General features: G+C 31.7%; 3 protein-coding genes across 4 annotated transcripts; all 3 read left to right on the forward strand.

Moving 5' to 3' along the window:
- Positions 1-9,469: 9,469 nt before the first annotated feature.
- Positions 9,470-13,749, forward strand: LOC114378488 (rRNA-processing protein FCF1 homolog). The gene is made up of 10 exons (XM_028337086.1): positions 9,470-9,584; positions 10,046-10,153; positions 10,247-10,312; positions 10,436-10,541; positions 10,874-10,916; positions 11,126-11,198; positions 11,690-11,777; positions 12,447-12,503; positions 12,590-12,668; positions 13,282-13,749. Exons 2-10 carry the CDS (start codon positions 10,083-10,085, stop codon positions 13,293-13,295), a joined length of 597 nt encoding a protein of 198 aa, XP_028192887.1. The 5' UTR covers positions 9,470-9,584; positions 10,046-10,082; the 3' UTR covers positions 13,296-13,749.
- Positions 13,750-16,096: 2,347 nt separating this feature from the next.
- LOC114379981 (uncharacterized membrane protein YuiD-like) lies at positions 16,097-20,960 on the forward strand. Of its 2 annotated transcripts, none has more exons than XM_028338844.1 (5): positions 16,097-16,348; positions 17,052-17,208; positions 18,026-18,076; positions 18,182-18,274; positions 20,530-20,960. In XM_028338844.1, the coding sequence occupies exons 1-5, from the start codon at positions 16,197-16,199 to the stop codon at positions 20,587-20,589; spliced, it is 513 nt and encodes a 170-aa protein (XP_028194645.1). In that variant the 5' UTR covers positions 16,097-16,196; the 3' UTR covers positions 20,590-20,960. The 2 variants fall into 2 exon arrangements, with proteins under 2 accessions (XP_028194645.1, XP_028194646.1); XM_028338845.1 differs by lacking the exon at positions 20,530-20,960 and adding an exon at positions 19,216-19,755.
- A 600-nt stretch (positions 20,961-21,560) lies between these two features.
- LOC114379982 (condensin complex subunit 2-like) lies at positions 21,561-26,727 on the forward strand. Its single transcript, XM_028338846.1, has 13 exons — positions 21,561-22,057; positions 22,146-22,247; positions 23,295-23,412; positions 23,651-23,715; positions 23,786-23,846; positions 23,930-24,130; positions 24,239-24,522; positions 24,633-24,780; positions 24,874-25,136; positions 25,227-25,257; positions 25,375-25,520; positions 25,746-25,856; positions 26,325-26,727. Exons 1-13 carry the CDS (start codon positions 21,785-21,787, stop codon positions 26,541-26,543), a joined length of 2,022 nt encoding a protein of 673 aa, XP_028194647.1. The 5' UTR covers positions 21,561-21,784; the 3' UTR covers positions 26,544-26,727.
- Positions 26,728-27,681: the final 954 nt, after the last annotated feature.

A 27,681-nucleotide genomic window follows, 5' to 3' on the forward strand; every position in this document is an offset into this window, starting at 1 on the left:
AACTTTACACTTATACTCAATCTCAATAACAATATTATAATCTCAAAGCAACATGTTATTCTACAATTCATCACATACTCACAATTTGAATTATCATTTCATATCCTCAATATAACAATTTATATAAAAGACTATCACAACATGAGGACTAAAACCCCTCAAATAATATTACACAATTATATCCAAATCATAGGTCCAAATATACAAATATCAAGAGCACAATTTATCAAGCAATTTTCATCAGGACATCAATATTTTATTTATAATCATAAAGGAAAAATTGCAATTTAACAAACATCCCAAAATAAAATCCCAATTTAATCCTCTAAGGATCCCTACACATGTTCTCACTAATCCCCAACTGTGAATAACTCATCCCTTACCTCTAAGCGGGCTCACGTGTCTTCAGCCAGCGATAGCAACATCTCTAGCGGTTCCCGGAAATTCTTTCAATTATTCATCCGACTGCTCCGATAGAATTCCCAAACGTCAGAGAGACGGAGAAGAGATTGAAACCTCCACTTGTACTGTCTTCATACGATTCCTTTTTCTCCCTCCACGAATATTATCTCGCAAATCCCAACGGTGGAAGCGTGCGGAATTGAATTTCGAACAACATATCCAAATTTCACAATAATCCAACGGTTAACGAAACCGGGATCGTAGTTTTACCAAGACAGCTCTGGGTTTCTGCGGGAAAGAAAAAAGCTACAATGCGAAGGGTTTTTCTCTCATTTCAGACATGATATCGAAATTCCCAACGGTGAGAATGCTCGGAATTGTGTTGCGAACATGATACTCAAATTTCACGACGATCCAACGGTGAACGGGTTCGAGATCGTCGTTTTTCTGAGACTGGTTTGGTGGGCTGCGGGAAAAAGAAAGGGTTTTGAGAGAAGGGGAAAAACGAAAATGAGGCCAAAAGAAGGCAGCTGACTTAACATAACTATTTATACCTAGGGTACTCAGCCTATTATTTGCTCTATATTTATTTATTTATTACTAAAAAGCTTTTTAAATTTATTTACGAAAAATTGGGATGTTACAGTCAATGTTATATATTTTTTAATATCAATTTTCACCTTGAAAGTTCCCTCTCTCTATCACTCAGAACCCTCGAAAGTTCCCTCATTGTCATCATCACCATCATATCATTGCAGTGTTTGTCACTCGGTTGTTGGTTGTCGTTGTCGTCACAAGTAGCCTTGAACCCTAACTGTGGCTCCATCGTGGTGTCTACCACTCCATTGCATCATTGTTGTGAACTCTACCGTTCGATCTATTCAATTTGTAGAATGAAGCCTTTGATTTTGTGACCAACAGATCGCATAAGGGCATACCAGAGCATGATCTCGAATGGGCATTGAGGACCATTTCTCACCTTACAGAGGCTGAACTATTTTTGGAGAATCTGAAGTGACTTTCCAAGTGCTATAAAGGCCTCTATTGCGCTCTCATGGAACACCTCAAGACCCTTTACAAACACTTTTCATATTCCCAAGTGTGCTTTCCTAGATACATGATTTTTATGCATGTATTATACACTAGTATAGTATTTAACCTCCTTTTGTGTTTTTTTTATCACTATATACATATTTTTTATGCACATGTATTATATATTAGTATTAGTATTTGAGGTGAGGATGTTGGTAAATATGAACAAATTGATTTAGGAACATGTTTGATAAAAGAGGGGTGTCAGTATAGAAGAAGATTGTAAACTGACATTTTATTGATTACTTTCTAATTCTAATCTTGCACTAGTGGGGTGATAGACTAGAATATATAAAGAATGGCATTCCTAACATTGTTGCATTTATTACTTTTTGGTATTTATCTTAACATATGCATGTCAATTATTTCTAATTAAATTTGCAATTCTATGCTAATCTTTAATCTTTATTTTTATGCTATGTTGGCTTCCTTTAGGTTTTTTTTATTTAAAAAAGAATGTTTGTCCATTTTAATGATATTTTTTTACCATTCATTTTTCTTTGTAGTGAACTTGTCTTGCAATTATTGGATCCACCTTTAGAAATGAAGCAATTCATTGCTTAACTTTGCTCAATTTCTTGTTCATAGCTATTTGTACTTGGAAGCCAAGGACAAGGAGATAGATTACTTAGTATGGTAATGTTGGATATGGACATGTGTATAAAGGCCACCTTGATCACACCTTGGTTGCAATGGAAATTTTAAGGCCTAATGTTGTTCACGACATGAAGTAGTTCCAACAAATGACATTGTTTTTTATATAAATATGTGACTTTTAAATATTTTTCCATAAAGCCTTGGCATAAAATTGTTGCTAAACTTACCATCTAGTGAGTACATTTGCATATTCTAACTAGTATCATTTAATTTGGAATACGAAGTCGCTAGATATTCCAATTTTTAAATATCTTTTGATAGAAGAATAACATATTATTGAATATGCTTGTCTTTTACTGATATTCTACAATTTCTGATTGAGAAATACCTATTTAAATGTATGTCCTATCTTTCATGATACTTGTTTCAATTTCCCTAGCCTAATTTTTCTTGCAACCTCTTCATTCGGGCAAGGAATGAGAAGATAGAGAATGACCTCAGTCTTGGTGAGCAGGTATTCCTTGTCATTTCTTTGGTTGTAATTTCTCTTATTGTGTATGAGAACTTTATTGATAAATTATTTCTTCCCATATATTTTTGTAGCAAGTGGACAACTTTTGTGAGCTCTATTTAACAGAGCACGAACAAAAACTTGAATTAGAAAGAGAGCTTAGGGATTGTAAGGTGCATTGTCTAAGTAACTATAACCTTTTCCTTCAAAAATGTTGTCTCTTAAATTAAATTACTCTTTCAGGTGAATTTGGAAAAAACCAGCAACAACTTGCTTGATCTCCAAGAGAATTACAAGCTATTAGTTTCAACCTTGAAGGAGAACGAACACACCATTTCCAAGCTACTGAAATCAGGTAAACTAATTGATGGTTTATGTGCACAGATTTATGGTGTTATTCAATTCACTGTGATTTGCTTTTATTTTGTGTAAATAACTCGCAGATTTATGCTATTTTCATCTAATTCACTATGTGATTTGCTTTACTTTGTGTGTAAACAGAAAATTCTTTGATTGAGCATGCAAAGGAAATGTATACTGATCTATTTTAATTTTAATTTTATTAAAAAAATTCTATTTAGTAGTTTTAAATTTATAAATACAAGATTTGCAAATAAAAAAATTTTAATTTTATATTTGTTTGAAGTTGGGGATCTCCTAATCAGTCATCTCCAAGTAGTCAAGATAGAGCAGGACCATCAAAATTCCAATCATTTTCATAATCTCTAAAATCTAAGCTAAATGTTGTGCCAACAAGGTAGTGAACTATCATGTGTCACATGTGGACATGGTACAATACAATTGAGGAGTTCTCCCATTGTAATCTGTGTAGAAGCAAGTTTCATGATGATGAACCAAACAATTTTGATGATGCCAAAAGCCTAAGTGATTGATTCAAGACTTCAAGATCAAGTATCAAGAATCCAATCCAAGATTCAAGATTCAAGAGAAGACATCAAGAAGCAACAAGTCAAGACTTCATATAGGATAAGTATTAAAATATTTTTTCAAAAACCAAATAGCACAATTTGTTTTACAAAATAATTTTCTCAAATTTTCTAAGTTACCAGAGTGATTACTCTCTGGTAGTCGATTACCAGTGACCAGTTTGGTTTTCAAAATGTTTTCAAATGATTTGTAACGTTTCAAAATGTTTTTCAAATAGTGTAATCGATTACACTATATTAGTAATCGATTACAAGTGAATTTGAACGTTGGAATTCAAATCCAATTATGAAGAGTCACAACTTTTCATAAAATGCATTATGCAATCGATTACACCTTTGTGGTATTCAATTACCAGTGAACAATTTTGAAGAAAAAGTTAAGAGTTATAACTCTTAACATGGTTTTCTCTAAAGTCACAACTTTTCCAATGGTTTCTTTGACCAGACATGAAGAGTCTATAAAAGCATGACTTTGGCACATATTCAAAAGACATATATGATATTCTTCCAAACAATTCTTTTTCACAATCTTTCTCTAACCATTGCTCATTGCTTTTTCTTTGCCAAAAAGCTTTCTAAACCTTGTTTCAAAACTTTATTTTTTTGCAAGTGGAAATTCTGCAGAAAACAAAAGTGTGCTATCTTTTCATCCCTTCTTCCTCTTGACAAAAGATTCAAATGACTAACCGCCTGAGAATTCTTTTGATTCTCTCTTCCCCCTCTTGACAAAAGATTCAAATGACTAACCGCCTGAGAATTTCTGTTCTTTACTTTCTCATAACTTAGTAGTAAAGCCTAAATTGAATCTAGTAAATTTAAGAAGGATAATTTTTTAATTAGTCAAGACACGTTCATAATTAATTCAACCCCCCTTCTTAATTATTCTGAGGCCACTTGATCCAACAATTTGAACTTCTATTTTTCTTGTCTTTCATATATAAGGAGTCAATTTTCAAGAGCACAAGAGGGTGGAAGGAGAGATGGTTCTCTAACAACACTATGTTCAACGTTGGATAGGAAGTTAGGCAAGAAGTTAATGTAGGGATTGTAGCTGACCTTCTTGAGCAACAAACATTGGATGTCTCAACTATGGATTTAAAGGTCGCTACCATAAATTAAGTAATTACAAACTTTTTTTATAGATATTTTGGTTCAGGGAAATGCTAATAAGTGTTCTTGCAATATTGGTTAAGGAAACAAAAGGATTCCAATATTTAATGAGAATGGAAATATTTATTTCAATGAATACACAAGTTATTTAATGCTTTTCTTTTTAGGTAATTGGAAGCATTTATAAGAGTGTATTAAGCTAGGATTGGACCAAAGAAAGGAGTGATGTTGAAGTTTTGGTTTATTTTTTGTTGGGTTCATCCCTAAGTCTTAAGTGAAAATAATGTCTTTCACTTGTGTCTCTCTTTTAAATTGCCTGATGATCAAGAAAGTTAAAGAGAGTCCTCTGTTTGAGATGATAAGGTGTTAACATTAGCCACACTATTGAAGATAATACTTCTTTGCTTGATTTATCCACCAATCCAAGTTAGTTATTTTGAATAATTTATAATGTTAATTTTATCTACTTTGTTTAAACAAACCACTTTAGTCCTTAGCTTACTTCAAAGGAAGAGTGACTAAGTTAGATTCTGGCTAGCCTTACAAATGTGAAGGTTGGATTCTCACCTTTTTTTTTCTATTTTTAGTCTTGATTTGCATGTTGGTTCATTGTAAAAATAGAAAAAAATATTTTAAAAAATTTGCAAAAAATAACATCGATTGGTTTAAAACCGATGTTATAAAGACACATTCAACATCAATTTTGACCAAAATCAATGATGTTGTATACAAATTTCAACATTAGTTTTTTTAGAATCGATGTAAAAAGTACTTTAGAAACATAATTTTTGTCACATTTATATATCGATTTCAGCCAGAAGTGATGTAGATAATGATTTTCAACATCAATTTTAAAATTGATGTTAAAAAAATGCCTACTTTTAACGATAGTAGTTTCAACATCAATTCTAAATCAATGTTAAAACTACTCAAAAACCGATGTTGAAATCCTTTTACGTAATAGTAACACATGATGTTCCACTTTCACTCCATTTCATTTGTAATCACTTTCAACCCTTCAAACCGAAAATACCTTTCTTTCTTTCCTTACACAGTGGTGATTGCTAATTTTTGCATGCAAAAGTTGTTCTTTTAGAGTAAATCAAATTAAAGTAAATTAATTCCATGAGTTCACATAATGGTTAAGCATAAAGCCAGATCAATTTTTTGCTTAGGACCTTGGTCTCCCTACATTTTTTAATTTAATTTTAATATATATATATATATATATATATATAAGATAATTAATTTTATTTTGGAATTTAAGTATTTAAATAATATCATTTAAGTGTTATATATCTTTTATTCTTTAACAAAATATTATATTCTTATAAAGATAAATGCATTTTTTTTCTAGATAAAATATTTGAGCATTATTTATTTTTTATAATGTATTATTATTTTAAAAGTTATGACCAATTATAGTTTGAGAAATAAGAGTTATTTATTAATCTTTCTCGATGGGTCAAATTTACAAATATTATATACAAAATTGAACTTACATCTTCATCAACACATATTCTATTTCCATATCACCACTTTTTGTATTTTTTTTGTTTTGTTTTTCTCATCTCATCCTTGTACTTCTTGTAACTGTGAGGGTTCAAATGTACTTCCGACCTCAAGTGCACCCCAGACTCATGTATTATGTAAACATTAGAAATGAAAATTAAAAATTGAGTTGAACTAAAGATTCGTTGCTTTCAGAGTTGTTGCCATTGCCTATTTACCATGACACAACATTTTTCTTTTTCTATTTTCCAATTATCTAAAAACAAGTTATTTTTCAAAGGTTATCGGTTACTATCATCCTAAAAAATAGTTTGGCATGGAACATAAACTATCAGTTTTAGTAGACTTTTGAAATATAATTAATAGAAATTTTTGTAAAAATAATATATGATTAATTTATATACCAGTTGTTACTATAAATTTCTTAATGGTTTTGAGTGGCATGTGAAATTGGTGATTAGAGATTTGTAATTTTGGGTGTTTAAAAAAATATTTATAAATTATTGTGAAAAATATATTAATATTTTGCATATATTATTAGATTTTTTATCCCTTAAATATTAATTTCTAGTTTCGTCCTAATTAAACCTATCATGTGCTCACACACATTGTAAGAGTGATTTATTTAGTAGTACATTTCATATTCAATTTGTATCGCATGCAAAAATTCTTTGAAATCTCAATTGAAAGTAAAAAAAAAATATAAAAAATAATGAAATTTAGTATATTTTTTATTATTTTTGTCGGTATATAACCTTATTTGTTGTAGTGATTTATTAAAAATTAGAAAAGTGTAAAAAGTAAGTAAACAAAGTTTGATTATTGTTGAACGAGACAAATTATGGGAAAACTTGACTATTATCTCAATACCATCAAAATTATTTTTTAAATACTCATCTTTGAAACTTTGGAATAAAGAAAAAAGTTTCAAACATCATTTTGACATTTTACATTTTTAAGTTTTGAAGCCGTTAATGTTTAACCGCACATATGTTAAAATAGGTAAAGTTTATTCATCAAAGATAATGTTTTAAATCAATATATATATATATATATATATATATATAACAATGATAAAAAGAGATATTCTTGTTTTATTTAATTTTTTTGTCTTTCAACTAATTCTACAAAACATCTCATTAATTTGTTTTAGATAATATTATCAAAATACCACAGATCATCTACATGGTGAAGGTGTACTACATTAATGAATTATTAAATAAAATCAACGAGTGACTAATCAAAACAATTTTACACGATCTTCTAATAGCGACACAAAATAATATTCTGGTGCCTTATGTGAATTTGAGAATTGCTCTTGCTTTAATTGATAAAGGTGTGGAGGTTACTCATCCTTCTCAATTGTGGAAAAGATTAAGGATCTGGCTAATGACAAAACTTTGTTTCAACATGCTTATCGTGAGGCCAATAATTGTGCAGATTGACTTGCTAAACATGGTGCTTTTAGCCAAGTTCCCTTGCTACTAAGAGACTCTTGTCCAATTGCTCTTCCCCCTGTCTTTGTTTTTTGATGTTGTAGGAATTTCTACTTATCTTAAGTTTCTGTTTTGTTGTTTTTTCTACTTTCTAATGTATATAAAAAAACACATGAATCAATATATACATTAAATATTAAATTATACACTAAAAATATATAATGTATTTAAGTTATGTTTTTCGTATATAAAATAAACATTTGCTTTGGTCTAGTGTCAATTTTCTTTCTAACTTTCTAAATGGACATTGATGTAGGACCAAAACATGAGAAATTTCTCTCCCAAGGTGTGTGAGGTGCAAAAGTCAAGTGCATGAGACAATGACTTCAAGATCCTCAAGAAACCCTAATTTTCCACCACCACCTTTATATAGAAAATTAGGGTTACTGGAAAAATAGATGGGATCTAATGGATGTGTCTTAATACACTGTGACGATGTTGTTGCTCTGTTGGAGGCACATGACAGAGAAGTTGTTGAATGTAAGTTTTATTGGAGTATAAGTATGAGGTGAAGTCTCACATCGAGTAGAAGTGAAAAAGTTGAACATCATATAAATAAAGAGAAGACCCATAAATTTGAGCATTATGATTTTGGATTAATGTGTGATGTCAAATTTTCTTATGTGATTGTTCATGACTCATTAGTGTAAATATCCTCAGTGTTTATTCTCCTCAATTCCCCAACAAGTTCAATGTTGTAGTCCTTGTCAATGAGGTTGATGATTGCGTCGAGAGGAGTGGTTAAGGTTAAATCAATGTAATAATATTGTGAATGAATGGGTAGAGGTTGGGTTACAAGGATTTTGTGTCAAAAGACAACAACAATCCAAATCAGAATTCAAGGAAATCAAAGTTCAACTGAATAACGTAACCTATTGGTTTTGTTCATGATGATTCCAATGTGATTTTCTTTCCATTTGTGTTTTCATTGTTTTTTTTTTTTCGGATTCCTTTCAATTTTAAAGCAAACAAGTACATTATTCTTTTTATGGTGACTTTGTTTAGTTTCTTTACCATTGTTTTGTTGTAGAACTTCATGTCATAACTCTTCCTATCTCCTTCATCGGCAAAGTGGTAGATTTCGCCAAGGAGAATGGAAGAGAATGATGGGTCTGTAGCTCATTTTGAAACCTCAGTCAGTGTTCACTATTTTTTCATGTCAAGTTTGTACATGAAGGGTGTGCAAGTGAGTGTAATAAATTGAAACAATAAGAGTGAAAGGGGACGACGAGAGGTAGTAGGGTGATGGACAAGATATCAAGTGTGTTGTGATCAAAGTTGTTGCAAAATCTAGAAGCGCAAAGGAATTTTGTAAGATTTAGGTGGTTGCCAAAAGAATGTATAGGGGGCCAATTAGTAAATATGTAAAATAATTTTAATTACTAAAAATTAATATAAATGGCTTCAAATAGTACATGTAGACCATTCAATATTAAATAAATATAAAGTAAAACAATTTAAAGTTTAAAAGTGATATTATGAATTTCTTTTTTGTGAATCAAGAGTATTTTAATCAAAAGTCAATGACTAATATTTTGAGTTATCAAAATTTATTTAAGGAATTAAAAATCAAACTCACAACTACATGCTTAAGAAATAAAATTATTTATCAGCTTCTTACATAATGTTGATAAGTGATATTATGGATTGGTTGATCAAGTAACATAGCCATTAATTTGGTGATAAAATATTTTTTATATTATATTTTTATTCATTCAAATAATTGAAAAGTTTTTATTTTATTATTACTTAAATTAAATAACCAGAGAAATATTTAATGAAAAAGTTTTTTCGTAATTCTTTTCTTTTCTCACGTCTCACTCATATTTTCCCCTTGTGCCGCCATTCTACCACACGACGAGCCTGCGCATCGTTCTGTCTCTCACGCGCCGCTTGGCTCTCAGCCCCGGCCTGCAGGTACTCCTCCCTCCGCTCTCAGCCCCAAAGGATTCTTCTGGTTTTCTCTGCTCTCAAGCTTTAGCTTCACCTTGCTTAAATTCTTTAGTTAATAATATTTTCTATTTTTTTTCCTCTGCCCGATTGATTCCCTACCCATGACCAGTTTCAACTTATATTATAATAAAGTTGATCTGATTATCCCGAAGCATTACCTTCTTAGTTCTTACAAACCTGCGAACTACATTCTTACTTCTATTTGGATTCATTAAATTTCAATACTTTATGTGAATTCATCAAAAACCTTATGAATACTGTTTTCTGAAGTGGATTCATTCAATTTCGTTGCAATACTTGGAAACTTACTCTGCTCTATGTACTCCCTGTATTTACCCCCGTTGTAATATTTAAATTCAATTTTTATACAATTTGATGTAATGAGATAAATTAGGGCAGGGTTATTGATTTCTGGTTGTGACCAGGGTTTTGCATAATCTAGCTCTTTTTTCTCCGTCCAAAATGGGTAAAGCTAAAAAGGGACCAAAGTTTGCTGTTATGAAGAAGATTGTTACTTCCAAAGCAATCAAAAGGTGAGTCCTTTTTTTTTTCATTCCTTAAATCTGGTTCCTTCATTATGCTTTGTTTTGCTCTATTTTCATTCCTTGAAATCCTGTCGAATTCAGCTACAAAGAAGAGGTTTTGAACCCAGAAAAGAAGAATCTTATGAAGGAAAAGTTACCCAGAAATGTGTAAGCTTCCATTCTCACTCTCACTCCCCCCCCCCCCCCCCCCTTCTATCAACGATTGGTAGTTTAGTGCTTTTCCCCTTTGCTCTTTTGGTTTAATCTGTGGTTTGGATTTGTATTATTCAGTCCAACTCATTCTTCAGCACTTTTCTTTCAATACAATACTGCACTGGGACCCCCTTATCGTGTTTTGGTGGACACCAACTTCATCAATTTCTCAATCCAGAATAAAGTGAGTTGCTTCATTTTGCTTTTATAGCTTTTTGTTTGGAAATGTTTGTTGTGGTAATATTTGTTTCCTTCTTTTAAGTAAACAAACGATAGTTCTGGTTCTACATATATAACTTGATATGGAATTCTCTGTTAAAAGTTGCAGTATGTGATATGGGACTGATAAGTTTGTGACTGTATGTAGATTGCTTGCATATGATGCTCATGATGTTTTCACAAAAGGATTGGAATGATAAATCTAACTTTAACTCTATTACAGAATAAAAATATTGAAGTATTTTTTTTTAAGTTTCTTTGGTTGTGTCTCACAATTTTTTGGCTTTTTTTATGTAGTTGGATCTGGAGAAAGGGATGATGGACTGCTTATATGCTAAATGTGAGTTAGAAATAGATGATTACTTTTATTAATTTATGTATTTCTTGTTTTAGTTTAGCTGAATGTTGAGGTTCCTATTAATTTTAGATGTTATTTGTGATATCCTTTGTCTAGATTAAGAAGCTTGTCTTTGTAATGTGGCATTGGCATTAATCAAACATCCCATATTCTATTATTACCTCTGTTCTATTGATATTTTGGATTTTCAGGCACCCCTTGTATTACGGACTGTGTGATGGCAGAACTCGAGAAATTAGGGCAAAAATATCGTGTAGCTCTAAGGTAGATGTCATGTTTTCTTGTCTTTTGATTATTATTGGTTTATATTTTCATACATTTGAGATTTACATATAAAAAGGATGACCCAATGCATGATGGGGCTCCCTTAGAGTGAGGTATGGGGAGGGTAGATGTGCGGTGCCTATATAAAATCAAATATCCTGGACTTTATTTTCCTTTGATATACCATGGTTTTTTTGTTGCCATACCATTGATCTTATAATTTCATCCATTATCACATTCTGTTAAAGATAGATATGTGGGGGCTCTATTATAAAAGGGCAAATAATCTCTTTAGAAGACAATATTACAAAGGTCAAACAATATCATGGGACTCCTGGACTTTATTTTCCATTGGAATATTATGTTTTTTTGCCGCCATGTCATTGGTCACATTTCTTGTATGATCTATCTCAATCTAGTAGAGAAAAGGAATTATATTCTTCTTGCTTCAATTTTTGGGTGTATTTATTTATCCCTTTTATACATAACAGGATTGCCAAGGATCCTCGATTTGAGAGAATACTATGTACTCATAAAGGGACCTATGCTGATGACTGCCTTGTTGAGAGAGTTACTCAGGTGTGATATATTTTTATGAGCTAAATGCTTAGGAGCATCTGGGAGCAATTTGTTTATTAAGATTAATTAATGATTTTTCAGGCTGGATGATAAATAGTCTTTTTACTGTTCTTCTTACCTGTATTGCGATCCTGAGGAATGGGAAAAGAAAACAAATTTACATTTTTGTTTTGTTCGATAATAAAGGCAAGAACCATATAAGACGATGGTAAATTTTGTTGATTTGAAAACCCTAGTAAATTGGTTGTTACTTATTTCCTATTATATGGGACCATGATATTTTAAATCTCTTAGCAGTGTATGGTCATCTAGATCAGTAAACAAGATTCTACCACTACTTTTGCAATGCATATTGAATAGAATATTGGGATACAATAGACTATCAAGTTATAATTTGGAACTATGAAAAATTGTAGCAATTTTTTTTCTCAATTTTAAATTCATGGATAAGAGATGGATATTTCTGAGTATTACTTGCTTCATTCTTGATGTTAGCGGAACTCATTCCCGAATTCTTTGCTTTTGCAATTTATATTCAATATTCATTTAGGTTAACAGTTTTATTAGAAATAATTTCAAATAAAAGTAATGATAACACATTGTTGCTGCTTATTTCTTTGTGTTTTTTGTTTTCCCATTTATTCACACAAACCATTTTCTTGGAAACAGCACAAGTGCTACATTGTTGCAACATGTGATCGGGACTTGAAGAGGAGAATTCGGAAGGTAAAGTCATTATTCACTTTTCCATCTTTGGTTTTTAAATATTGGACCCTGATGCATGACCCATTATGTGGTTTTCTGTATTACAGATTCCCGGTGTTCCAATAATGTACATCACCAAACGCAAGTACTCAATTGAGCGATTGCCTGAAGCAACAATTGGTGGAGGTAGATACTCTTATTTAGTGAAATTTATAGTGATTAATATGAATTTGAACTTAGTTTATTGGACAACACAACATTGCATAGATAAACTAGATAAATTAAGCTTCATTGACTTTGTCCCAAGCTGCTCCGTAAATATATAACACACTATATTACACACGAGCATTACTTTGCCACCTGTATAGAGACATACAACTTGAATTCATGTGCAAATGGATAATAACAGTGTTTTTATTTTATTTTTTATGTATATAACCCTGGTCAGTATGATCCACTATAATCATAGAAGAAATTTACAGATCCCATGTTGTCTCACGTTTGTTATAATACTATGTTTCGGGTATGTTTAAAGTCAATTCTGTAGTAAAGCTTAACATTTTGCACCTTAATTTAGTTAATTGCATTGACCCTCCCAAATAAAATGTAATTTTTAGTTGTTGATAATGAAGTGTCATCAATTCATCATTGGGCAGTCATGACTGGACATGAGTTATTTATTCCATTAGCGATTAGCAGTGCCAATACTGTACTGTTATACTCTTGCTCTTTCTTTACCTGAGTCTTTTACTATATATATCTGGCACTCAAACTGATGCACTTGTGATTCTCAATGCAGCACCAAGAATTTGATGCAGTAAAACTAAAACAGGTAGAGCTGGCTATACCAATAATATTGATACTAATTTCTTGGTCGAGAAGTATGAAATCCTGCTACAGTAACTTGCATGTTTGGTTTTTGGCTGGCTGGGCTGAATTCTAACGGAAGCTTGGGACTGAACAAAAGCAAGACTTAAATGGTTTATAACTGAAATTTTCTTAGTGTAAGTTGGTAGATTTAGGTTCTGTCAAATTTTGTTTTCCTCATATTGCCTATCTAATGTATCATGGTAAACCCCGGTGAGTGTCTAAAACTATGACATTTTCATAGTTCTGGCAATGCAAATCTCTTGAAACAATACTTTTTTTGTTGCAAGAGAAAAACCTTATTTTCCTTGAATATAAATTGTATTAACTTCAACCTTCACATGTCAGAAGACCGAGTTGGAAATTGGAAATTTCAAAATCACGGTTTTTCTTTTTTAAAGGCCAGTACTTGTACTAAAAGAACGCTGTACCATCTAATTATCATGGCCCAAAAGAAAATTCAAGCTATTTTGTGTATTACTTTATCTCTAAAAGAATTTTTAATGTAAAGTATAAATGATATTTATATTTTTTTCTTCCAAAAATAACATAAACTAGGTGCACATATAATCTTAATTCAACAATTTATATTTCGCATGTGATGTTTTTTTTTTTGACAAATATTTCGTATGCGATCTGTATGCTGCTCCTTGGTGTGTTTTGAATTGTAGAAAGATGACGTTTCTAGTTTATACTATCTTGTGATGCGAATTAGTGGAGTCTCAACTCAGGTTAACGAATTCCTAGTGTAAAATTTAAAATTTTTTATGTGTTGTAAGTTGCATTTTCAAATTTAAAGTTATTGAACCAATTTTTAAAATAAAATTTGCGCGATTAAAATATGACTTGCATGATAATTATTTTTTTGATAAAAAGGTAAATCATACATGGCATATTAAAAATTAGGAAAAAAACTAGCCAGTTTAAGACATTGGTTAAAGAACTTAAAGTATAAATGTTTTTGTTAAGAGATGAAAAATTATGTTGTCCTTAATCTTTTTTATATTTTCTTATGATTTATATGATATATATTTTTTTCCTTTAGTTCTTTAACGAATGTGTTGAGGACATTAGTGAGTAAGACCCCAAAAATTATCTAACATATGTATTGAGAAGGATATATGCATGTATCTTCATACACCTAGAATTAGGGGTCTAGTTTAGATTAAGTAGTAAACTAAGGATCTGGAAGACTTATAAGAACAAGTATATATGTTTTTTTTTGGTCTTAACTCTCTAACTAGTTTATTAGGTAAAAAATATCTTGATTAATACGGAATTTAATTAAGAAGTAAGTAAAATTTGATTTAAAACTGTTTCCGTCAAGAATCAAATTTGGATATTATCTGAATGATTTAACTTTATCTTAATACATTAATCACTTGTGTGTAATCATTTGATTAAAATAAGTATATATTTAATTCTTCTTTTGATAATATTTTTAATTTAAACCTTGTATATGCCAGAAACTTGAGAGATTGATTTCCATTATATTGTGAATACTCTGAACTATGATTGTCTTAAATGGATGATATATATAGTTCTAAATAATAATAAAAAAAATCAATTCCAAAGCTTCAATGTAGTTATGTATTCTTTTTACTTACCCTGTATTTCCTTTTATTTTTAAATTCCTTTTTTCATGATGTATAAAGACTTTGCATTAGTACTCATTTAATAAGATAATAGCATTGAAAAAACTTTCTCAAAAACACAAAACCACTTCATATTTCTAGAATACAATTTATATGTTTATATGAAATAATATGTAAAATGTATATTACTACTTTTTTTTATTTATAGAAATAAGTAACTCTTCCTGACTATGTTTCTTTAAAAAATAAATAAATCACACATCCTAATTATATATGATTTCCTTCTTTTTTATATATTAAATATTATTTATTCTAGTCAAATCATGAATGCGCAATTTCCATTAAAAAGTCAATTCAATAACGTTTACTGTATTTTGAAAATACAACTTAGCTTTGTATAGATTGGACACCCCAAGCATTCCTTACAAAAAATTGTTAAACTTTAAAAAATTTACACATAATTTTAAGAATTTAATAGTGATGTATTGTTGGTGTGGAAAACTACAATATTAATCAATAAAAATAATCATTTTTAAAATAAGTTTTAATATAATTATTATAAAAATGAACAAACTTATAATAAATATTGATTTATAATTAAATTATAATAAAAATATCTTTATCTAGTCACTACATATATTATTTATTATGATTTTAAAATCAAATGACATTACTTTGGTAATGAAAAAAAAATAGATTTTGATTTTTTTATTGTCACCCCACCACAAATTGGATTTTGATATACTACAATTGCACAAGATTTAAAGTTTTTAGGATAATGTTATAAAAAAAATTAAGATAAAATGAAAATATAGATACATTTGAAAGATTCATAAAATGTCTTTTTTATTTATTTATAGAAAATAGAATATAAAATCTTTTTATCGGTACAAATTAAAAGACAATTTAATAATTCACGCACTTAATTAATTGAGCATATTTCTTGACAAATAATATAGAATCTAAATTATACTTTCATGTTTTTAAGGGCATGTCTTTAAAAGTGGGATGCACAGATAAATTAATTCCTAAAAAAATATATTTGTGAAAATTTATTATTTAAACTTATAAAAATGTGAGAAATTAATAAACTTGGTATAATAATATAAAGTCGTAGTATATAATATAATATTGAATTAAATGCCATGTGTGTAGACTGAGTCATCAGCAGAGAAGCGAGGAGGAGGGAGGTGGAGTGCGGGCGAGGGTAACTAACCAACGCTAAGCAGTTGTTGAGTTTGGTTGGTAGTAGATGAGCGAAGTGTTGACGATGGCGGACGTCACGGCGAACTTGCAAGCAGCAACCACCGCATCCACCCCTTACGCGCTCCCCACCAATCTCCCTCTCCTCTCCGCTTTCCTCTCCTTCGCTCTCGCACAGTTCCTCAAGATCTTCACCTCCTGGTGCGTCCGTCTCTTAACGCGTTTCCTTTCCGTGAATTTCAGCTCAGATTTCTTCCGTACAATCGTTGTTTTCCTCATTCGTTAGATCAAATCACTACGACAAGAAAAACGCGCGTGTTTGTTTGTGTTTTTTTAGGATCCAGCACGATACTTCCTTTTTGGACGCTTCTGTTGCAAATATTTTGTGCTTTCGTCCATAATTCGTGTTTCGTGTTATATATTCGGTTAAGAATTTAGTGAGATTTGATTTTAGGGCTTGAAATTAAAGTACGGTCCGGCCTTTTGTTTTCTGTTCTAAAAATTAGAGAATTGAGAATGAATGATGAATCTACGGAGATGATTCATTCTGTTATGCTTATAGACACGCTTCAGTTTTTTAGCATCTACATTGTCTTTCTTTGAGTTTGAGCAATCAAATGTTTGGTTTGGTATTATAGGAATTTAACTTTTAGTAGAACAGTAGTTATTTAAGCTGTTTGTTTCTCTAACGGGAAAATGGAATGAATATCATATGAATATCATATTTAGATGTGTGCACGTGTTCGCTGACATCTTGTCACGGGTGTAAGCAAATTTTTGGAGGTTTGAATATACGATATTGCGTTTTTTTGTCTCTAAAACTGAATAATTTCTTATCGCAGACCTATATGAGATCGGAAATATGAGCTTAATTTTTTCCAAAACTTTTCTCCTAGATATTCAGGTATAAGGAAAAGAGATGGGATTCTAAAAGGCTGCTTGATTCGGGTGGAATGCCTTCGTCACATTCTGCAACAGTCTCGGCTCTGGCTGTTGCTATAGGTCTCCAAGAAGGGGCAGGATCAACTGCTTTTGCAGTTGCCGTGGTCTTGGCGTGTATTGTATGTATTTTATTGTCTTGTTTGTGTTTAAAATATCTGTTTCCTGATTTGCCTTAACTTGCAATTTCTTTCACTTTTACTTGTGTTGTTTTCGTGCATTTTATTTCATTTTTCTGGTTTTGATATGTCTGGAAATATGTTCACATAGTACTTTGCTTTCTTTTGTTTTCTTTGGTATACGTATAGTGCTTTCTTTTGTGTTTGGTCTGAAAAAGTTTTATTGTATTAATTAACTATGATTTTATGTTTTAAGAAGCCATAATATGTTCCAGTATTAGGATCAAGATTAACAATGATCTACATAAGTTGGGACTTGGAAGAGAAATAAAATACGACTGTGCTGTGATTTTCTTTCAGCTTCATGTACAATATTTATTTAGTGAGGATCTCTGCCTTTTGAATCCTTTGATGCCACAATTCCAAATTATTCCTTATCCTCTGAAAAACAACTCCAATAGCAAATTTAACATTTCCATTATGATTGTCATGATGCTTCCATTGATGGAGTATTAAAGAATACATTGTATGTGAATGAAATTTACTATTACTATTTCTTTTATATATGTTGGTTTTAGTCTCAAAAAGTTATAGTTCTTATGTTAGTAACATCTTTTTGTCTCATGTGAACTACGTCTACTTTGGAAGATTCTACAATATGCTGATTGTTATTTTCTTCATAATTCTCTCTTTAGAAGAAATTGTTAAGGAATCATTTGACAAATGTGTTGAGCTTCCTTATCTTTGGTATTATAATTTGTTTTAAGGAATCTTTACTATAGTCGAGCGGGATGATTAGATTTTCTGTAACTTTTGTAAGGTCATGTATGATGCCTCGGGAGTTAGACTTCATGCAGGTAGACAAGCAGAAGTAAGTTTATTTACATAATGGTAGTGTTATTCTTTTGCTTTACATTGTGCCCTTACTTTATATACACACACACATTTCATATGTTGTTTCTGTTACGTACTGCAGTTGCTTAATCAAATTGTGTGCGAACTACCTCCAGAACATCCTTGTTCCAATGTCAGACCTCTGCGTGATTCACTTGGTCATACTCCACTTCAGGTGCGTTGTGCTTTTTGCTGTGCTTAAGGTTGTTCCCTTGCTTTCTTGTTATGATAGATGCTGTGAAGCACCGACACGGCCCCAAATAGTGGTGTCCCTGTTTCCGACTCGCCGACGACACGGACATGCGCCCGACACGCACCGGATACGTGTTGGACACGCACTCGCTGTGTCCAGGTTATTTTTTTAAAACCTTTGACACGATACTGGACACAGCAAGTCAACACACACGATACAACTTTTGTTATTTTTTTTCTTTTCAAAATCATATTTTTTTTAAATCTTAAAAGATAAAAGATTAGATTTTAAATTATAATAATAGATTAAATTTCTGATTATTTCCTCTTCACGTCGTTTATGCTTCCTATATTTTTTTTAAAATCTTAAAGATAAAACATTATATTTTAAATTATAATAACAGATTAGAATTTAGATTAAATTAAATTAGAATAACAATATTTTCTCTTCACGTCAGTTGTGTCACTTCTTCACTCACGTAAATCTTTACTGGTTCCCTCGTTCATGTCTATTTGTTATTGGTTTGAGTTTGTTGTTGCTGCCGTTTGTTCAGCTTATGACCTTCGTAGTGTTTACGGTTGCTGACTTTGACTTGCTGTTTGTTGCGTTTGTGGTTGCTGACCTCTGATTTACTGTTTTGGTTCTGACTGGGTGCATTGTAACTTTGTAAGGTTTACACCTTTGAAACCTTTTCTTTACTTTCCAATTTTTATAATTTTTTCTTTATCTTTCTTAGGCTTGTAAGAATTTTTAGTTTAATATTTTTTTCTTTACTTTCTTACTGACTAATACATTTAATACTTTCAGATTTTTAATTTTATATCCTATTTTGATAATAGTTTTTAAATATAACAGTTAACCATTCATAGTTTTTTTTTAAATTGGTCATTGTGTTCTTATTTTTTTATATTGATTAATTGTAGATGTGAGTACTTCTATTTTATTATAGTCATGAATGGCTAAGTGAAGATTCAAATAGAATTCCTCCACACCAAGATGGAGAACTTACTCGTGAAAGATTGAAATGCCTCAAAAGGTATTTTGATGATGATAATGAAAGAAGGCAAGTGAACGCAAAGTTTGCAAACTTTTCTGGTGGAAGATAAGACTTTGATGATATTGACTCTTTAAGGGATAAAGGTCTAATGGAGGCAAAGTCTTGGTGGCTAGTTCATGGTGTTCATGCACTAACACTTCAAAAGATTGCTCTTAAGTTACTAGGGAAACCTTTTTCATCATCATGCTGTGAAAGAAATTGGAGCACTTACTCTTTTATTCATTCAATCAAAAGAAACAAGATGACACCTCATCGGACAGAAGATCTAGTATTTGTTTATAGTAATCTTCGTCTTCTTTCTAGAAATTCCCCACAATATCATCAAGAAGAAACTAAAATGTGAAACATTGTTGGAGATGAGTTTGAATCATTTGATGAGAATAAAATTCTTAAAGTTGCTAATTTATCCCTTGATGAACCAGAATTAGAAGTTGTGTTTTTTAATGATGATGATCAAGAAGGAAGAGAATGAACTTAGATAGATTAAGATTAATAGTTTTTTATTTATCTTTTCAATTATGATGATTTATCTTGGTGTTTTTTTAGGTGAGACTCTTTATTAAATATATTAGTAAGTTTGTTTTAGATTATTTTTTAAAGAGACAAAGTTTTTGTCTTGTGAAATTTTCTTTTAAATGATAATGATACTATTTAATATAATTTTTTGATGCTTATATATATATATATATATATAGACAAAGTTCATGTCGTGTCCCCGTTTCTTATGTTTTAGAATTTAGCCATCATGATGTCGTGTCCGTGGTCAGTGTTGGAGTCCGTACTTCATAGGATAGATGTCTACTTTTCTTTTCTCTTTGGTGACCAGTAATTTCCTTCAATTTTCATTGACAAGTAATATCTGTTGTTGGAGTATTTATACGTATGAATAGAGATTCTACAGAAGCTCTTGCAATAGCATATTTCATGTTTGGCTGATCCTCATAATAGCTGCCCCTACTTTTCACAGTCCAATTGCCATCATATTTATGTTACATAGTTGCTAAGCATTATTGGTACATTACTACATTAGTTTCTCACGTGGTATGTGTGGTATAGTAGGATGCAGGAGTTGTGTTATAAGAACCATTACTTGTGGGAAGCTTTGGGGTCCTCTGTTTTTGATTGTTGCATACATATTTTAATACCAGTGAGGCAGTGACTACCGTTTTCTTTTGTACAGGTTGTTGCCGGTGGCATATTGGGATGCATTATAGCATTTTTGATGAGAAGATCAAGTTAAGATGCCATGTGATGTGACTGATACTAATCCTCTACCTTGTCTCAAATGTCGGTGCATGACCGAAATGAGAGCATCATGGAAAGGGCAAAAAAGCCTTCTGTTGCAAGTATGCAAGTAAGTAAAGTGCGTTGAAGGTTCACCTGGAAGATCCTGTGTCCTGACTTTTGGAAATTCAGATTTCTCTTGTACACAGTAATTAATCGGTTTGTTGATTCTGCTTAATTGATTGTTCAAAACAATTTGAGATCACACTGGCTATTCTTTGACTTATTTTTTCACCTATTGTTGCAAATCAAAACTTTGAAAGGCCCTTGAATGGAGGTTGCATTTTGTGTTTCATCCTTGAGTAGATTAAGATTAATGTTTCTCCATGGTTATGACAGTTTTGACTTTCAAGCTTTTTAATTATACTTGTTTGAGTGTGATTTTCATCCGTTGGAGGTGATTTATGGATTAGTAGTGTTAACCCCTGTTTGGTTTTGCGTCCGATTCCTCCATCCTTGCATCAAACTCCTTAGTAGTGTTAAAACCACTATTTTTTTTAATAATAACAAAATCAAATTAAACTAATTAAATTAAATAAATAGAAACATCAAATTAATAATTAACCATTTTCGTATAAGAACGACTCTTGGACTTGGACATCACATCAAATAACAATTAATTCAATTAAAATTATATCCAAATATAGAATAATTATTTTAATAGTTAAATAAATAATATTATAATTATAACAAAATTAAAAATATATATTTAATTTAAAATATAATTTAATTCTTAAATGTATATATATATATATATATATATATATATATATATATATATATATATTGATTTTGATTGAATTAAAATATAATTAATAATTTAATCTATGATTTATTTTAAGTATATAAATAAATATTACTTTTAGAAAATGTGAAATAAATTTTCTGTAAATTTTCTGGAATCCAATAAGAATGTGATTACGTTTCATTTTTTAACTGTTGTCTATTATAAACCCACCCCCGACCCGGCCATTGCCATCCTACTTAGGCCACAATACGGCAACATCAGTTTCCTTTCTCGGCAAGTAACGTTGCTGCCCAGTGCCCTCTCTCTAACAATTCAAATTACAAAAAATGGAGGGAAATATAAATTAGGCCGTTTCTCTTTCTGTTACCAAACAATTGCATGAACCAAAAGAAGTAGGATTTCCATGGCGGAAGCCTTAGGCCCTAATCCAACGACGGACCACAAAAAGACGGTTCCCATGTCCGCTCGTATCCAATCTCCGACGAGCCCTTTCTTCGTGGGCTCCAACAACGACCAGCTTGAACGGGCCCAGACCCGTGAAGCCCGCGCCGCCGCAATCCGCCGCAAGCCCCTCGCCGCCAACTTCCACCCCCAACCATCCCATTCTCATCCCTGTCTCAACAAACACCAGATTCTCGACTTGTTCCATAACTGCATAAAACTTGCCTCCGAAAATGCAATCATCATTATCATATTCTGTTATTTATTATTTATTATTGCTTTTGATATGAGGGAAAGATTATTTTGTTTTTGTTTTTGGGCAGAAAATTAATCAGAAAAACACATGGGAGTTGGATTTGATTGACCACCTCACTGATATTATTAGGTCTGAAGAAGGGAATCACGAGGAGACTAATTTTCAAATAGTAAGTTCTGCTTGCTACTTCATTTCTATGTTCCTTGCTTTCAAAAGTTGTTGGAATTTTCAGTTCGGTTTCTTCCCAAACCTACCTAAATTTTGAGAAGACTAAAATATAATTTTGGTTGACTCGTCTAAATTTTTTGTTTCAGTTTGGTCCTCTAATTTTAAAAAGTTCCTCTTTGGCCCCTAAAATTGTTTGTTAGACACTCAAACTAACTCGGTCTTTTCTTTAGGTTACCACATTAACTTGATCAACTTGGTGAGATGTGACAAACTGTGAGAAATATCATGTTAGATGACCTTTTGCCATGTCAGCTAAAATTAACACTATTAATACAAAAAGCTGATGGAAGGAAATTAAGCCTTTAAGGGATCAAAATGAAACTTTAAAAACTTCGAGTGGCCAAGGCCAAACTAAAACAAAAAATTAAGCTCAGGGATCAAAATTATATTTTATTCTTTTGAGAATGGTAAGAAAATAATATCATCTTTCTGCGGGCACTGCCTGGTTTTGTGGGTTCTGATTTCCTGAATTGTGTCTTTGTTTAGTACATTTATGTGTTTATGAAATGATGTTTCTTTATATGCAGTTTCTTTCAATGAATGTCATCTACAGTAATTCTAAAACCTCGCTTTGGAAAGCCAATTTAAAGGAGAAATGATAATTTTTCATTAAGTTATCTCAACAAGCTGTTAAAAATGTTATTATTTTTCTATAATAAGTTAATATTTTGAATTAAGTTATTGTTTACATTTTATTTTTATCACGCACACATGGACTTGCAAGTGTAAATATCAGTGTTGTTAAATAGCAGCCATGGCATTGCCATGGTGGATTTTTTGCCAACTGCTGTAGACAATTTGCGAAGGAAGGCCTGCCATGGCAGCGCCATAAGGTGCAATGGTGTGTTTATATGGCAGAATTTTGGCCTTCCGCCATGTTCTGCCATTGATAACACTGGTAAATATACTATCAATGAGACACCTGCGACACTAAAAGCAGATTCATGTATGCATTACTGTTATATTCATAGGTTTTTTGTTTGGGCAGGCAAGCTGTACACTGGAAGCTGGAGTCAAAATATACTCCTTAAGGGTGGATTCGGTGCATTCCGAGGCATATAAAGTCCTTGCTAGAATGAATAGAGCAGGCCAAGATACCGAGGAAGGTTACAATAATTATCCTTTTATATTCTGAACTTTTTCTGCCCTTCTATAGCAATATTATCCTTTGGTTTGCAGATGGGGGCCATGGGAATTGTTTTCTTCCTTAATTGTACAAGTTATACAGTTTTACTCAATGTTTGGTATCTTAAGAATTTTTGAACTATGAATGGCTGCAGTACTATTGGTACATTTACTTTTTATTCTTTATTAGTTTCTAATGCACGGTGTCATAGTGTTCAGACACTACTTTAGGGAGTTTTAATGCTGAAAGTGGACAAGCAAGAAGGAAGGAAGTTGACAAAAAGGTTGATTCTCTGGATATTTGGATTGAAATCATACATTTTGCTAAGTTCTAAGAGGTGTTTTTCCATGCAGTTCTCACCTTTATCAACATTGGAATCATCTTTTGAGGTTCTTAATGTAAAGAAGTTTGACGGTGATCTCAAATCTCTTTTTATTTCTGTTACTTGTTTGGCATGAGGGATAGAAATTGTGCTGACCCTGTATTTGTTTTTTCAGTTGCATTTGCTGTGGATCCACTCTATCGTCAGATGTCAGCAGAATTTGATGAAGGTGGAGCCAAAGGCCTTTTGATGAATAATCTTGGCATATATGGTAAATGTAGGTTGCTCTTCGATTCACTAGAAGTGCCAGGGAAGTGCATAACCAGTCAAAATGAAAGTGATATTTCAGATACAATTGATCTTTCTTTCGCCAGAGGTATATTGGTCATTTAAATGGTGTGGTAAAACTGGTATAACATTATAAATGCAAACATTCAATATGAATCAGGGACTTAGTTGTCTTTTACTCTTTACTCCTGTATAGATTGTGTTGAACAAATGATATTGGACATACATACGAAGGGTGAAATCTCTCCAACTCTGAGGGTGATAGTAAATCAATTTGATGAAAATAATAAAAGGCCTTCTGATTTTCAATCTTCTACTGAGAAATCAGGTGAAGAGTTTGATGCAGCTATTGATAGTGAACTTGCCACTGAAAAAGAATATGAGAACTTCCCCTCCTGGAGTAATGATCATGATAGTGAAGCATTTCCTGCTGAATGGGGCTCTGATGATGCAGACCCAACTTTTCCAAGTTACCATCAGGTTTGCTAATGTTTCAGCCATGCAACATCAATGCTTGTCTTGGAAGATATTTTAAAATTGTTTATTTTTTATTATATTAAGTGTTTGATGGGCCTTAAATAACATTGTAGGAAAAAGAACCTTTTCATTCCCAAGACCCTCCTGATATGGATGACATATTTGAAAATGTTGATGGGTATTTGTTTTTGAGTCTGGGTTTTAGGTCAAAGAAAAATGCATGGGCAGGCACTGATCATTGGAAGTTTCAAAAAGCTAAAGGTGGGATATAGGAGGCCAGTTAGAGATTGTAATGCTTATTTGTATATGCATTTGGGAGTTCAGTGTGTTAATCAATTCTGAATCTGTTTCTAGGCTCAGAATCAGAGGTTCATCGTGCTTCTGAGGATGTGTTGGTCCAGAAAACCAGGCAGCCAGGGACAAAGAGACAAGTCGAAGTTGATTTAGATTTCACAAGTTTTGTCGAGAAAAAAATATCCGATATCTTTTCTCCTCCCAGGAATCCCAAATCATTACAGCTACCTGAAAATATACCACCTTGCATTACAAAACTTCCAGAGGACTGCCACTATGAACCAGAGGATCTTGTCAATTTATTTCTTTTGCCTTATGTAAAGGTATTTTATTAAAGTATAGAAATTAGTTTCAAATATCTCTATCCGGAGTATAATTATTTGTTTGTCTGATGCTTGCTATTCTTTCTGCAGTGCATTGGGAGGAAGGCAAGAAAGCTCTCAGGTAAAATGTACTATTGTGATCTCAATAATTTTCTTTATATCCGCTGATTCATTGTCTGTCAATACACAGGACATTTTAGAGTGTTTTCATTTATTACTGATTGCGTTTAAAACTCAGGTGAATTTGCAGATGTATCAGGAGAACAATGCAATAACTATGAATCATTCCCTTCCTGGGACAATGGAAGTGTTTGTGATGATGATGTTACTGATGTACATAGTGAAATGGATGACTCTACCTCACTTATTTCTCAGCCACGTCAGGTGGGTTTACTGTTTTTTTATAGAATAATTTAACACTGTTGCTCTTGATATATGATTATTTATTGTATGATTGTATCATAAATTCATAATTCATACATGCAGATTCAAGGATAATATCTTTCACGAGTTCTTCTATTCCTCTTCATTAATTTTACTTTCCATACACAATTTTGCCAAAAGTTATTGCAGTTAGAGCATAAGTATGATTATTTCCAAATAACACAGATCAATAAAGTTGAAGTCCAGTATGACAAAACATTCAAACAAGTCAATGTTCAGGCTCTGAAAATAACACTTTGGGACCATATTCAAGAATCCGTTCAAGTTCCGATTCAGGTATGCTAAGGTTTCATCATTTCTGGAAAGGCTCTGCCTGGTACTGTATATGCCTTGTCTAGTTATAGGATGAGTTTGTTTAAACTTAAAAAAAGCAACTTTAAAATAAGTATTTTTTTTAAGAAACAGATAAGATTTTCTTTTCAAAATAAGTACTTTTGTTTTAAGCAGAAACAATTTAGACAAATACACTAAAACATTTTATTAAAATAAACGCTTATTTCTACAAATAAGTTTAAACAAACTACCTCATAAACTTTCAATATCATCCTCTTTTGAACCTTCCCTAACTAAAATAAAATGCTTGCTGCAGTATGTTTGTGTTGTGTCAACTTTTTTCTCCATTACTTTTACATTGTTAATGCTGAATGTTTTGCCTTACTGTTCTATGTGCCTAGATGATCAATTTTTTTTCCTGTTCTTTGAAGTTGAGCGGTAAGTTATAATTCTTTCATTGGTTGCTTAAAGGGTAAAAAAGAAGTGGTATCTTTCAAGCACATGTTGACCAACTTTCCTAGTAAATGCAATGCTGCTGCAACTATTAGTGACATATCTCCACATTTGTGTTTCATATGCCTATTGCATTTGGCTAATGAGAAAGGATTGAACATCCAAAGCTGCCCCAACTTGGATGATCTTGGCATATGCCTACCTGATGATGGTGCCACTATTACTGGAACAGTTTAGATCTGCTTCACTCAATTATATCTTCTCTTGAGGAAATAGGAAATATTTTGACTAGTCTTTATGTGCAGTTCGCTTGCTTGCTCTGATGCTTTTATTGTTTGCAGAAAATACTATATTTTCTACCGCATATTATCAGAAGATTGTAAATAGAAGGTTTTGGATGTGAAACACTGATAGGGTGAAAGACTGATAAAATGAGTGAATTCGAATTAACTTCTAAATACATATAAAAGGAAAATAAAATGAACTAAGGTAAAATAAATGAAATTTTCCTTAAGTTAAAAGAAAGTTAGTGACAACTAATTCTTTTTTATAAATATTTTGGGCTGTTTCTCATTTATAATGGTTTTTAAATTATTTTAATGTTAAAATTGATGTCTAAATTATTGTAATTATTTTTCAAATAACAAGTTGGAATTGTGAAGTCAATGGAGTTAAATACTTCTAACAAAAGAAGTTGGCCCATCACAAAGTAACAAACTCCGATTCGAATATTTTTCAAGGGAGACACTTATCTTTGTGTCTTTTATAGAAGATTAAGAATGACATGACAAAATTCTCATAAAAAGGGTAAAATTTGTGCTTGCACGAATTGTATTAGTACATGTTAAGTGTCTGGACAATAGTTAAGCAGGGACATGAGGTGGATGTGGTCCCTGGGAGCTCGTGAAACATGAGTTTGTTGTAAATGTCTTCCTTCTTTCATATATGAGCCTTTTGCAAGAATTGCTCCCTTTACTCTTCACTTCAGATATTTTATACCACTTCAGATATTTTATACCAGCAACTTTAAGCTCAACTCTGCGTTCATATTCACTGTTTTAAATGATGCATCAAAGATCTACAGCTGCATTCAATTGGGCAAGAAGCTCGACAAATAAAAGGATAGAAAAATTTGCAAGTGTCTTTGGAGTGTGCAATCATATACGATTATTTTAAAAAAATGTTTTTTTAATTTTTTTTTAATAAGATTTAATAATCAATATTTTCTTCAGTCATGAAAGATAAAATATACAAAAAGAATTGATACTTTGCATAATACTTTTCTAGATCAATATAATTTTGAATGTAAATTACACTTATGAGTAAGTTTTAATATAAAAAAGTTATGAACAAAATTTTGGAGGTGCCATTAAAA

Source organism: Glycine soja, chromosome 12 (genome assembly GCF_004193775.1).
Source record: "Glycine soja cultivar W05 chromosome 12, ASM419377v2, whole genome shotgun sequence".
In the NCBI taxonomy this organism is placed as follows: Eukaryota; Viridiplantae; Streptophyta; class Magnoliopsida; order Fabales; family Fabaceae; genus Glycine; species Glycine soja.